Source organism: Lonchura striata, chromosome 2, assembly GCF_050655825.1.
Source record: "Lonchura striata isolate lonStrDom1 chromosome 2, ASM5065582v1, whole genome shotgun sequence".
Taxonomy (NCBI): domain Eukaryota; kingdom Metazoa; phylum Chordata; class Aves; order Passeriformes; family Estrildidae; genus Lonchura; species Lonchura striata.
In genome coordinates, this window is record NC_140704.1 from 47,208,125 (window position 1) to 47,220,695 (window position 12,571).

The window sequence follows — 12,571 nt, forward strand, 5'->3', positions numbered from 1 at the left end:
CCCAGGGAACTCCTAGGACAGTAAAGCTGCAGGGAGCGTATAAACACCTAAGACCTCAGCGTCCTTTCACTTGGGGACGGAAAACGCCCGCCCTCAGCGGCCCGGCGACACCACGGGGGACGTTCCCAGTCGCCCTGGTCAGCCTCCCTCCTCCTCCGCGCCCCAGGCCGGCCGCAGGGAGCCGCGGGGCGCCGCTCCCCGCCCGCCCGGCCCGGCCCGGCCGGTCCCGCTGCCCGGGCGGGGGCGGCGCGGGTGACGCCCGGGGGGCGGCGGCGGCGGCGGCGGCCCCGCCTCGCCCGGCCGAGGGGCGGGGGCTCCCGCGGAGCTACTACTGCCGCCGGCTGCGAGCGCCGGGGCCGGAGCGGGCAGCGGCTGCAGAGGCTTCTCCGGCGCCGGGGAGCGGCGGTGCCCGAGGAGGGAGGAGGAGGAGGAAGAAAGGCGCGGGGTCCCTCGGCGGGGCGCAGGGCTCCGCTGACCGGGCGTGTGTGGCGGCGCGGGGTCTGTCCGCAGCTGCCCCGCCGCCGCCCGGTCCGCCGCCGGCTTCCCGCCCAGGTCCATGAGTCGCGGGCGGGCAGCCCCGGCAGCGCCCCGCGCCCGCTCCCCCGGCTCCGGCAGCGGCCCGTGGCGGCGGTGAGATGGGGGGCAGCCTGGGCTGCCACCGCTCCATCCCCCGCGACCCGGCCGACCTGTGCCACAGCCGCAAGTTCAGCGCGGCGTGCAACTTCAGCAACATCCTCGTCAACCAGGAGAGGCTCAACATCAACACGGCCACGGAGGAGGAGCTGATGACCCTGCCCGGGGTCACCCGAGTGGTGGCCCAGAACATCGTGGAGTACCGCGAGTACATCGGCGGCTTCAAGAAAGTGGAGGACCTGGCGCTGGTGAGCGGGGTGGGGGCGGCCAAGCTGGAGCAGGTGAAGTTCGAGATCTGCGTGAGCAGCAAGGGCAGCTCGGCGCAGCACTCGCCCAGCTCCGTGCGCAAGGACCCGGCCTCCGAGCACCACCTGTCCGCCACCAAGATCAACATCAATACGGCCACCCCGGCACAGCTCATGAGCATCCGTGGCATCACCGAGAAGATCGCCAACAGCATTGTGGACTACCGTAAAGAGCATGGGCCTTTTAAAAGTATTGAGGACCTGGTGAGGATGGACTGCATCAATTCCTCCTTTCTGGACAAAATAAGGCACCAGATTTTTGCAGAGCGCTCCAGACCCCCTTCAACAAATACCAATGGTGGCCTCAACTTCATGGCCAAGCCGCACCCCAGCCCCACCTCTCTTAGCCTCCAGAGCGAGGACTTGGACTTTCCTCCCGGGGGTCCAACCCAGATCATATCTACTCGCCCCTCTGTGGAGATGTTTGGGGGGGTGAGAGATGGCAGACCTGTCTTCAGGGTGGCTACGTGGAATCTGCAAAGCTGCTCCATCGAGAAGGCCAACAACCCGGGCGTGCGGGAGGTCGTGTGCATGACACTGCTGGAGAACAGGTAAGAGGCAGCACCTGACCTGCAGGCCCAGCTCCACGCAGGATTGTAGGCTCATGCCTTTGAGGTTTGGGCACTGTAGAGCCTTGTTGTGATCCTAGTGGGACTCGCTCTTTCTCGGGATTACTAAATGTTTCCCACTTCTTGCAAGAAGCTCTGTTTGAGTCATAGCACTGGGACTGTAGTGGCTGTCCCTGGATAAAGCTGCTGTAACCCTTGATAGGCAGCAGAGCTCCTGAGGAGCAGGGGAGACTGGGCTGGTACAGTCACCTTAGGCCTGTTAATGGTTGGTCAAGGATTGTTTCTCCATTAAGAGCCTTTTGAACATGTCATGGAGAGCTGCCTTTCCTGCCAGAAGCTGGAGGGCAGTAGCAGGAGAAGGACTGTGTAACAGGTGTGGAATGCCACAGCTCGTCCCGCAAGGGTGACACGGCTTGTTAATGAGTGCTCATGGGGCATCTTCTGAGCTGGAGGGACTGCTCATCCTTGAGGGTATGAGACATGCAGCACCTGCCTGCCTGCTGTGCTGTCCTTGTGCCAGCCTTTGTGCCCTGACTGCGCCGAGCACTTGGTGGTGTCGCAAACAGGATGGTACTTCAGGTGTTAATGAGAAGCTGAGAGTTTGGGTTTTGTTTTTTGTGTGTAATTGGGCAAGAGTGCTGGGGATGTCTGTTGTACTAAACTTTCTGCTGGACACAGAAATGTAGATTGCAATAAGCATTTTGAAATAACTCTAGCCCTTTCCTTTTCGTGTCAAATCCGTCCCAGCTGATCTGGCATTTCGTTTACAACAGAGGTAAAGTTACTTTTCTCTCTGGCTGCAACTCATGCTTCCAGCAGGAAATGAATAAGGGCAGGGGACTCTTGGGCTTTTCTGAAAGGGATGGGGAAGTGCTCATGAACTGTTATCTCTGTCCTTTTCCAGTAATATGCTGAATAACAGCTCTTGTCAGTGTGGTTGCAGAGGTCAGGCATGCGAGCAGGATGGTGACAGTGATGTGCAACCCTGAAGTCCTGTGCTGCAGTACAGTATTTGTGGCTGCTGTGCACTGCTTGGGAGCCTGCTGCTCCCACATAGGAAACATCTGAACATCTGTCATCTCACAGCCACCACTGTTTGGTACCCAAAATGAAGATGATAGACCAGCAGGGTTATTGAGATGTTACACTGATAGCTTCAGTCTAACATCTGTCAGTATTCTGCTTCATTAGTTCAATTCAGGTATTCCTGTGCTTCCCCCTTTGTCTCCACTCTCCCAGTCTCTCTTGGTCTTTTTTTTTTTTTTTTTTTTTTTTTTTTTGGTAAGCAGCTGGAGTGGAGCTGCTGGGGAGAGAAACTATTATGTCTAGTCTCAGAATAATTCTAATAATCCAATTTTGGAAGAAAAGTGACTTCAGTGATTTATTTATATTTTTATATATGTATATAAGGGATTTTTTTAAGGACCTTATCCAGTAAAGTGTTGTCACTTTTGCAATTTCAGTATTTTGGGGGAAAAAGCTCCAAACAAGATGGCCCACCTATAACAAAAACCAGGAAGATGTAGTGGCTTATAAAATAAAGCTGCCTTAGTCCAAGCTAGCCACTGTGTATGCAGAGTTTGCCCCTAGGAATTTGTTTCATTTTTGCCCTTAGACTGCATGGTGCTTAATTTCTGTGCAGCTTAACCAACAGGCTGTTGTGCTGGGTGCTGTAAAATGTCTCTTGGATACTTTGAAGTTTCAAAGGAGCCTGGTAGAACTACTTGTTTTTGTTCTGTTTTATTGCACATATCTGTACCATCAATCACACAGGGTGAGTACGATGCAATTGTTTTCTGTACTTGATCCAATTTGTGATAATGTGAGAAGCTGGAAAGAATGTGCATCCACAGACAAGCCTGCAAAACTTACCTGGGAAAATAGATATGGGAACAGAAAAAAGCAACACTATGCAGGAAAAAAAAATAAATGCTGGGAAAAGCCATACTCAGCTACTCAGGCAGGAATTTCCTCTTGCTTGTATGAGCATTGCTGGGGTCAGTGGAGCTTTGCAGCTGTAAAACAGCCTCATCTGAGGCCAGAAACTGCCTTCATTCTGCTTCTGAGCTCTGTGGTGTCGCCCCCAGCTCAGGTTGTGTACGCTGGGAATCGACAGAATGCCTTGCAAACTAATCTTTGCCCAGGGAAATCGACTTCAGTAGACAGCTGGAGAAATTCACCTCTTGCTCTCCAAGCAAGAATATATCACTGCACAGGGCTCACCAGCACTTCAGCCTCACAAAATCATGGATGTGTTTTCAAGGTGCTCTCTGGGTGTCCCCCATGTGTTGCTCAGGTTTCCAGCTATGACCCAAGCTGGGGGTGGATCTGAAGGCTCTTTGGCCTGACTGTAGGTGCTCTCGTGAGCAGTGCTAATGGGCATCTGCTTGCTGCTGCCCTGATGTGCAGGAGTAAGTGTGCTCCTTCATGCTGGCTCCTTATAGTCAGGGCTGGTCTCGGGTAGTCCAGGATGCTCTCAGAAGCTGGTGTACTTCCTGTTGCAATATATAAAGCTGGAGGAGCTGCCTCACCTGGTTTCTTAAGCCCAGAAATAAAGCACAGCAAGTCAAGAAGATTAGTAAAACTGTGTCAAGAGAAGCAAAGAATCTTAATTTTACATACTGGGGACTTTTATGCCAGTTAAAAGGCTTGCTTTGGGGTTTGCTTTTTAAAATTGTTTTGGCTGCTTGGTGTTTTTTTGTGGTTAATGACCTGCTCACAGCAAGTAGCTTTAAAACCCCTTAGGGTTGTTCTTTCAGGTGTTAACAACAGGGAAAAGTACTGCTTCTTTCCAGATGAGGCTAGAAGGTTACTCTCCTGTCTTCCAGCCCTTTGCATTGAGGGAACAATTGTGCAGGAAGGAAAGAGGGCTGGACTTTCATTCAAACCAAACAAAAAGCAAGAAAATGCCACATTGTAACCTGCTGAAGGGAGGAGAGAAAAAAAAGAAACTAATTCAAAGTCTCATGCTTGTTCCCAGAAGTGCTAAATTTCTGAAGAGCAGTGAAGGGAATGTACACTAAATCAGTAAGCATGACTACTACTGCTAAGCTATTTTGAAATTCATTGCTGTAGTGCAAAAATAATGAAATACAGCAAGGTCCTCACCCTCTTTTCTCATATTACAAGGATCTATGTTTATCACAGTGTTTGAAGTGAAGGAGCGAGGTGTTTTCATTCAGAGGACTAGAGGGTAATTTTAGAAGAGCTTAACATGATGAACGAGGAGGCGAGCATGACACATAATTGGATTGAAGTATCAAGTCTGGGGTGAGTTTGCCCAAACCTGCAGTGTTTCTTGCAGGTGTTGCTCAGAAAATCTGGGATTTATTGACAAAGAGTCAAAGTTAGCCTGTCTCTGGGGATGCAAGTTGTCCCATCTATCTGACCTCCATGTCCTCCCCATTCTCAGGAGGAATGAGGGAACCAACTGCTTCTTCTCACCAAAAAAATAAAGAAAAATATAGGGTAAGAGCAGGATGAGTAAAAGGGCAAGGTCAGGTCAAAGGCAGCACATGTTTTTGTGGAGAATAAGTAGCCCCATGTTTCAACCCCAGAGGGAGAATATTTCCTCTGGACAAGGATAGTGGAAGCACCCTAGAACTGTCCCATACCCCAGGTCCATAGGGAAGGGTACTTGTGCCACTCCTTATCCACGCCTGCCTCAGGCCTGTCCCTCCTTGCCACAAACTGAGCTCAAGGCTCCTGTGACACCCTGTGACCAGTTTCTCTGGCTGTTGGGGTGCCAGCTGGATGATGCCATGAAGAAGTGTGGGGTAGGCATGAGCAACATTGACAGACAGGGCACCTTAAAGGTGCCAACTCCAGTTTGACAGTGTGTTTCAAAGTCTGCAAGTAGCCAAGGGCAGTGGTCAGTTGTGCACCTTCCCCACCATGGTTTCCAGTGGAGGTTTTCTAACCAGTTTTCATGATGCTTTATAATATTGAGCAGCAACTTTGTGAATAACTTAACTTTTTTTTTTTTCCCTTGGAAGTTGGCTGAATGAAAATTCATAGAGGGTTTGAAGGCCAGAACTTGTAATTTATCTAAAGGAGGGGGACCATGTGCCAAGATGATGATGGGTCCAAAGGTTCATAGAGCCTAGCTCTGCTTCCTTTCAGATGTCAAGCAGTTCAAACTGTTGGGCAGCTTCTTGTTGTGGTTACATCTTCTACATACGAAAAGTGTAAGTAATAAAGCCTTAACACTTGTTGCAAAATCTGAAGAACCACAGGAGAGCTCAGGTTGAAGTGACCTCAGAATATCATCTGACCCAGCCTTTCCTGGGAAGGGGAGCCTGGATGAAATTATCTATCACTGTGTCCAACCACACAGGCTAGAGATTTGCAAACCTTTGTTCCAGTGTTTGACTCTTTTCAGTATAAAAAAAGTTATAACTTGCACAAACACAAATAGCAGTATAAGGTTGGTACTTAGCACTACTGGTGTTTTTTTTCTTGGCATGGACAGCAAGCCTTCAGAACATGTCAGTCCTTTTTCCTTCACGAAGTTTGTAACTGGTTCGCTGTTTTCAGTTTGGTTAGACAGAAGCATAGAGGTCTCTCAAAGGCAAGAAATTAATCTCAATTTCTGTGTCTGGGACTTAAATCAATGTTCCAGCTGGGGAAACAGTAGGTAAACCTCAACCCAAAATTGCTTCCTGGGAGGCAGTGGGTGTACAGGCAAACCCTGGGTAATCCTTGCTGTACCACCATGCTTGAAAGTTCCTCTTCTTAGCCTTACCTACCCCAGGAGATCTTAAGCACATCCTCTTGTCACCTAATAAAAAGAGAACTGTCTGAGCCAAGATCTGAAGCAGTCTCTTCCCCTTAAGACATGAGCAAAACTTAATCTTGCCCCCTGCACTCGGTGCTGGAGGCAGGAGAGCCTCTCTTCCCATTGTTCCCCTACACTAAATAACAGGGTGGGGCTTTTACTTTCCTCTCCAGTTTCTTAGTCTGGGCTGAGAAGTGGAGTTTGACAAGGGGCAGCTCTTTGCTACTGGGCCATGTTAATTTGCTTGGGAAGGGGTATGGTGTGGTACCTTGCCTCCAGGATTGTATTGGGTTTCCTGTCAAGATGATGGAAAAACATTGCAGCCCTACGGAACAGACATCATAGTATTTTATCATGGTAGTAGTGATGGGTGTACTTGCACACTTCAGAGGCTGATCACCAGCTTGTATTTGTTGTTTCTACGCTTTTGCTGAAGCTCTCAGTGGTCGGTCAAAGCCCTGAGGTGCATCTATTTTATATCTTTTTCTTTGTAGAGCTACTTGGTTTTCCCTCCATTGGGTTAGGCTGGAGCCTTGCCAAGAATAATTCCCCTGCAAGAAAAGATCAGGAAGGAGGGCCTGGCTTGAGTAATCTGACCATGCTAATAAGTCTTAAACAGCAAAAGAACAAATACACCCTCTTCTCCTTATGTAATAGAGAGGAAATCCTGCCTCCTGCAACTTCAGAGAAAATTAAAAAAAAAGGGAATTGCTAGATGATATTGTTTATGTGCACTTCACAAAGGACTTTAATGAGCAGTAGAAAAAATGATGCATATAAAGCCACCATTAATTTGCACTTTATAATACCTCAGAGGACAAGAGAATGGGGTGATGGAAGAGCTGTTGTTTTTGGGGTCAGCTTTTTTGTTGTTGTTTTTTTTTTCTTGCCTCTGCCTGCATGAGACAAACTATATTTTACCTACTGGAGACTAGTGGGAGCCTTGAACTGCCTTCTGCATACCATCTGGCATAGGAAACCAGCAGGTCAGACCCTGAGATTTGTATTTTCCAGTAAAATGAAATTCAATTGATTTATTCCTGTTCAGGATTTGGCCCATTCCTTTGCATGTGTAAAATCACAGGAAGGCTGCCAAGCTTAATGCTAAAGAGCACTGCCCTCTCCCTGGAGGTTAGGGCTCCTCTAAGGTGCTGCTCCTGTCTTGGACAGGGATTCCAGCCCCTTTCATGACTGCTGCTGGGGGAACAGGTGATATCAGTTTCAAATTGATCAAATAATGTTAATTGAATTCCACTTCCCAACTTCCGCTTCATGGGGATGCAGTACTGAGCCCCTCTACAAGGTACCTGCTTCTCCTGCAGGAGGTGAGTTGCTTGTTTAAGATACTTTGCAGCTCCTGGGTCTTTGCAGGAGAGATCAAAAGCAGTGTGTGGACTTGCAGCAAGACCATGAAGGGCATATGCAATCCCCGTGTCCAGGTATTTGGAGAAGGCATCTGGAGCCATGTACTCTGCAGGAGATCGCAGAGGTGAATGCACTGAGCTAGCTGCTTGATCCTGCTTGGTCTCTGTTATTACAGCGCCCACAGCTTTCCTTCTTCAGGCATGACACAGGAATGTAGGACAGGCCCTTGAAATTACCCCTGAGTAGGCTTTCCAGGGATTTTCTGTTTTAAATGGAGATCTGGGCATTATTTTAACTTTGCACAACTGCAGTGTCAGCGTATTTCCTGAACATTCAAGAGCTGTATCCAACTAGTCATTTTTATCTGCTTTAAAGTTGAGAATGTGGCTGGAAAAATAATATAGTTAAAGGTTGGTTTATCCATATAAAATATTATTTTTCTCCTTTTTAAAATTATAACCATGCCCTGCCACTGTTACTTGTGCCATAAAGCTTGACTAAAATAAAACAGATTAGTGGGAAAAGAGTCGGTTAATGTATTATTTTTTTCTCCCAACATGTCTAATTGATACATCTGGCAGCACTTAATGGCCACGTAGTTTTAATCCATGCCTGCTTGACTATTTTACACATGTTGTTTTGTGTCACTGGATTCATGTTGCTCGTTGCAGGTATTTGGTAAACCAGAGCTCCCAGCTTATTCCTGCAGATCCTGCAAAGTTTGCTTTATTCCACGTGGCGAAGACTAAATGGGTTGGCAGATTCATGGTAATAAATTGGTGAATTATTAAGTGATGTTGTACTGCCTGTTCCCAAATCACAAGCAGAGGCCACAAGACTATAACCTCATTCTGCTTGACTTCTCAGAAATCTTGTGCCACATGACTCTAGGAGACAGACTGGGTACCTACACACAGGGCTTCATCCTCTAAACAGAAATATTGAATGCTTTGTGGTTTTTTTCTGTGGTTCGGGAAGTTGCAGTACAGCTGCAGGAAGGGTGGTTTTCTAACTTTGTCTTTGAAAAGAGCAATAGGACCATTTCCATTTCTTACTGGGAAAGGACCAAGGGACTGCTAAGTTCCTGACAAGGTGCAAGCAGAAATTTGTTCAGTTGCTGTTAACTAGAGGAAAACACTGTCTCTGCAACCAAGTGCTGGTCTAGCTCACTGTGAACACAGGTCTCCAACAGTGTTAAACAGGGACATTTAGGACAGGTTTTTTTTCAAATATAGCTGTATCCTTCTTGATGGAATTGAGCTTCAGTGTGTTTCCTTACAGCTTCATTGTTAGGAGGACCCTGCTTCTTTAGTCTTTAATTACTGTTTCTTTGGGAACATTTCAAGAGTTGGCTGGATGAGCAGAGAAGAGGTGATAGGTCATGGATTACTGTGTGCATGTAACTTTAAGTCACATTGTTCTTCAAAGTAATGCAAGTGTAAGCTGACAGATGGAAGCACAGTGTCCTTACTGAAATAATTACAATATGCTGCAGTAATTTCTTAACATTATTATATGGTGTGGTGATGGAGACAAGAACCATGGCACATTAATAATAACAGTGCTTAAAAATAGGAACACAATAGCTTCTTCACTTCCAGATTTTTTTTTCATTATTGTTTTGCGGAGGTACTGTGCTTCGTTTGAGTAATAGCTGGTGATCCCCACTGATTTATCAGAGAGAAAAAGTGCATGATGGCTTTGCTGAGGGGAGGGGAAGACCTAGCATAGATCTTCTTTCTCATGTTTGTCCTCTCCCTCATCTCAGGCCAGGGTGCTCCACAGTGGATTCCAAAATGCCTTGTAAGGTGCCAAGGGCAGGGTGGGCATCATATCAGTGGTAGATAAATAAGGAGGGGATATGTAGCTTTAGTAAAATATTTTCTATCAAAAAAAAAAAAAAAATTTCTGTCAATGGACAGTTTCATTTCACCCCTGGCATATACAGCATATCCATGTCCTGGTCAGACCATGTGGCATTTTCAAATGGCATGAGCATTTTAAACCACTCGGTCACCATTGGGGAGGCTCAGTGCTGCTGACCTCCTTTCCCTCCCTGCTGTGGGGGGTTTGTGCAGGAAGGAACCTGGTGTCAGCACCAAGCTGTTATTTTCAGTGCCTGTGGTAAAATTATTAGAGGCCAGTGACTAAGAGAAATGAGTTTACCCTGCATGTGCCCCATGTGCTTGCATGTTCCAGAAGTTCAACTGTGTATAAAAATATAATTTAAAAAACAATTAAATCCTATGGAAAAATGCATCTGGGGTTATATTGTGTGTGCTAGGGATGGCTGAGAACACTGTGGATGCAGATGTGCACTGTGAGTGCAATGGAATTAATGCAGCCTGCTTGTGCAGAATGGATTGGAATCAGTCTGACTGAGGCTGTCTGGAAGGGAGCCTTATGGCTATGCAGGCTGTCTGTCTGTCTGTTCTGTCCCTATGTCTGTCACGGAGTTGGGGGGAGAATGCAGTAATGCTCTTTGTGGTGAATATCCCAATGGGCAAGGCTATACTTGGGAGCAGCTCTCACCGTAGGCTTACAGATATGGATAAAGAAGAGGAACCAGAAAATTTCCTTTTCCTTCTGTGTGGCTATTTTTCTCCCTGTTTTTATAGGTGTTTCAGGTAACGTGCTCAATCTCCTGTGCAGATTTAGCTACAGCAGCTGTCCAAGTCATTCACAGCTGAACGGGTTTTTAATGGGTTACTGAACAGCTAATTGATCAGCTCTGCTCTGGCTGTGCGAGGCAGTGCCTGCCTTCCTGCCCTAAATCCCCCGAGCTTGCTGCACGCCAGTCCCGCAGAGCCGCCGTTCCCTCTGCTTCACGAGGCGGGCGGAATAAAGAAGCTGCTGCTTTTGCCTTCAGACTTATCCTTCCACTCCTTGGTATTTATAGCTCCGTTGTTCCCCTCCGCTTCCGCGTCGCTCTGTCGGGCGCAGCCCTGCGGGCGCGGAGGCGCTCACTGCCCAGGGCTTGCTCCGGGCTCGCTGGCGGTAATTGCCGGCCAGTGCCCACGCTCTCTAGCCCAGGCTTGGCTGCAGTAAAGGTCAGCCACCTTCCCACCAAACAGGAAGCAGTGTGCTGGTGGACACACGCTGGATGTTAACTTAGAAACCTTCTATTTGGTTTCTTTATTTATTCTATTTAAACAAATAAGACCAATCCGTCTCAATGTCACTGAATTGCAGGGTGTTGTGTCAAAAGCAAGGTCTTAATTAGGTGTTGAAAAATGAACTGTTAGGTAAGTTTTCCTTTCATACATGCAAGGCAAGTTCTTCGGGTTTGCTGTCAAACCTATTGCCTGTAGAATGTTAAGTGAGTACCTTACTCCTCTTTTTTTTCCTCTAAGCAGGCAGAAACATGGAATAGTGTGAACCCCTGTCAGGGAGGATAGCTTAGCTTAGCTGGGAACAACCCATGTGGCTTGTTTTAAAACAGTCTGCTTTTCTAATAGGGCAGTGTGGGAACTCAAAATGTCTCTCAGACATTTTTAGAGGTTCCAGGCCTTGGTCAGAAGCATTCTAGACCCTGGCAGACAGCTGAAAAACAATTGTGATTTTGAGTTTGAGCCATGGAATGAATTACCAACTTTGGAGGTGGAACAAGCAATCACAAAAGGTTAGCTAGTATAGTATAAGTAGTTACGAAGTAGAGGGGAAATTTTTTTAGTATTGTACAGGGGGGTTTTAGCACATGTACAGGGGGGTTTTCACTTTGTACATGGGGGTCAGAAGTTCTAAGATGGAGGAAAGTGGGCTGATCCCATCCTTCTTCCTTCTTCTTCCTTGCCTCCATGTTCTTGGTGATGTTGGCACTCACAGATTGGTTTAGAGTAGAAAAACACTTGGCAACATAGGTAGTAGGTATTGGGGAATAATTGTAAACATGTTATACGTAATATATCTTATAAAAGATAGCAGCAGCGCTGGGCAGAGGGAGAGACGAAGAAGACAGCAGATAGAGAGGATATCAGTGTGTGTGTGTGCCTCTACCCAGGCCGCTGATCAAATAGCTGCAGTCCAAGAACATAATCTGTTAGATAACTAGCAATAAACTGCCTTGAGACCGAACAGCTAAAGCCTGCGGAGTTTTTCTTTGGAAGCACGGGTTGGAGGAGGAATTTCACCACCACATGTGGCCCCAAAACAAGGCTGGGGTTCTCACAGGGCAGGAAATTTCCAGTGGTAATCCCATTTTAAGGTAATATGGGCAGATACTGCTCTTCCACCAGACACAATGATGGAGTCCCTTTCTGTAAGGATTGCCTTAGGGAAATCTTTGAGTTGTTCCCCTCTTGTGACCTGTGGGGATGATAGCGATGAGGCACATACCAGCACCACAATACATAGGAGAGAAAGTACACTGTGTCTGCAAGAGATTCTGCCCCCATACACAAAACACCTGAGCTGCTGGTGAATTAAGAGCTAAAATAAATGCTATTACCAAGAAAATGCTGCAGTGGTACCTGACTACCCTTTGCAACCCTCTGACCAGCCCAAGTTTTCCTATGATACTGGCAGCAATGACAGTGCAATTTTTGGCTATCTGTCTATATCTTCCTGCTAGTCTTTTGTACAGCTCTTTCTATTATCTCTAGCTGTATTTACAATCCCCTTTCATAATTAATGGAGACTATCAGCTGCCCACTGCCCTCTGTGCTGGCCACTGTCCCAAAAACAGAGCATTGAGCAATAAGCAGCATGTGGCCTGGGTGAGGGCAAAGGGGTTGGTACTGCTGGCAGATAGCACAGAGGTATTTCCAACACATCCCAGAGGGATCTCTTGGGGAATTACCCATTGGTTACCAAGAAACCCACACAATGTTTTGTTTTCATTGCTTCTGAGTTCTCTAGTGCAAGGCAGCGCTGCACAAAAGGAAACTGTGGCTTAAAGGACATGATACAGTTTCAGTCATCAT

At 47.3% G+C, this 12,571-nt stretch overlaps 1 protein-coding gene across 1 annotated transcript in view; it reads left to right on the plus strand.

Annotated features, from left to right (window-relative positions):
• The first annotated feature begins 358 nt into the window (after window positions 1–358).
• EEPD1 (endonuclease/exonuclease/phosphatase family domain containing 1) overlaps window positions 359–12,571 on the plus strand; it is a 64,202-nt gene continuing 51,989 nt past the window's right edge. Inside the window, exon 1 of the mRNA XM_021553314.3 lies at window positions 359–1,489. Coding sequence (XP_021408989.2) covers window positions 636–1,489 — 854 coding nt within the window. The 5' untranslated portion in view covers window positions 359–635. The remainder of the gene's footprint in view (window positions 1,490–12,571) is intronic.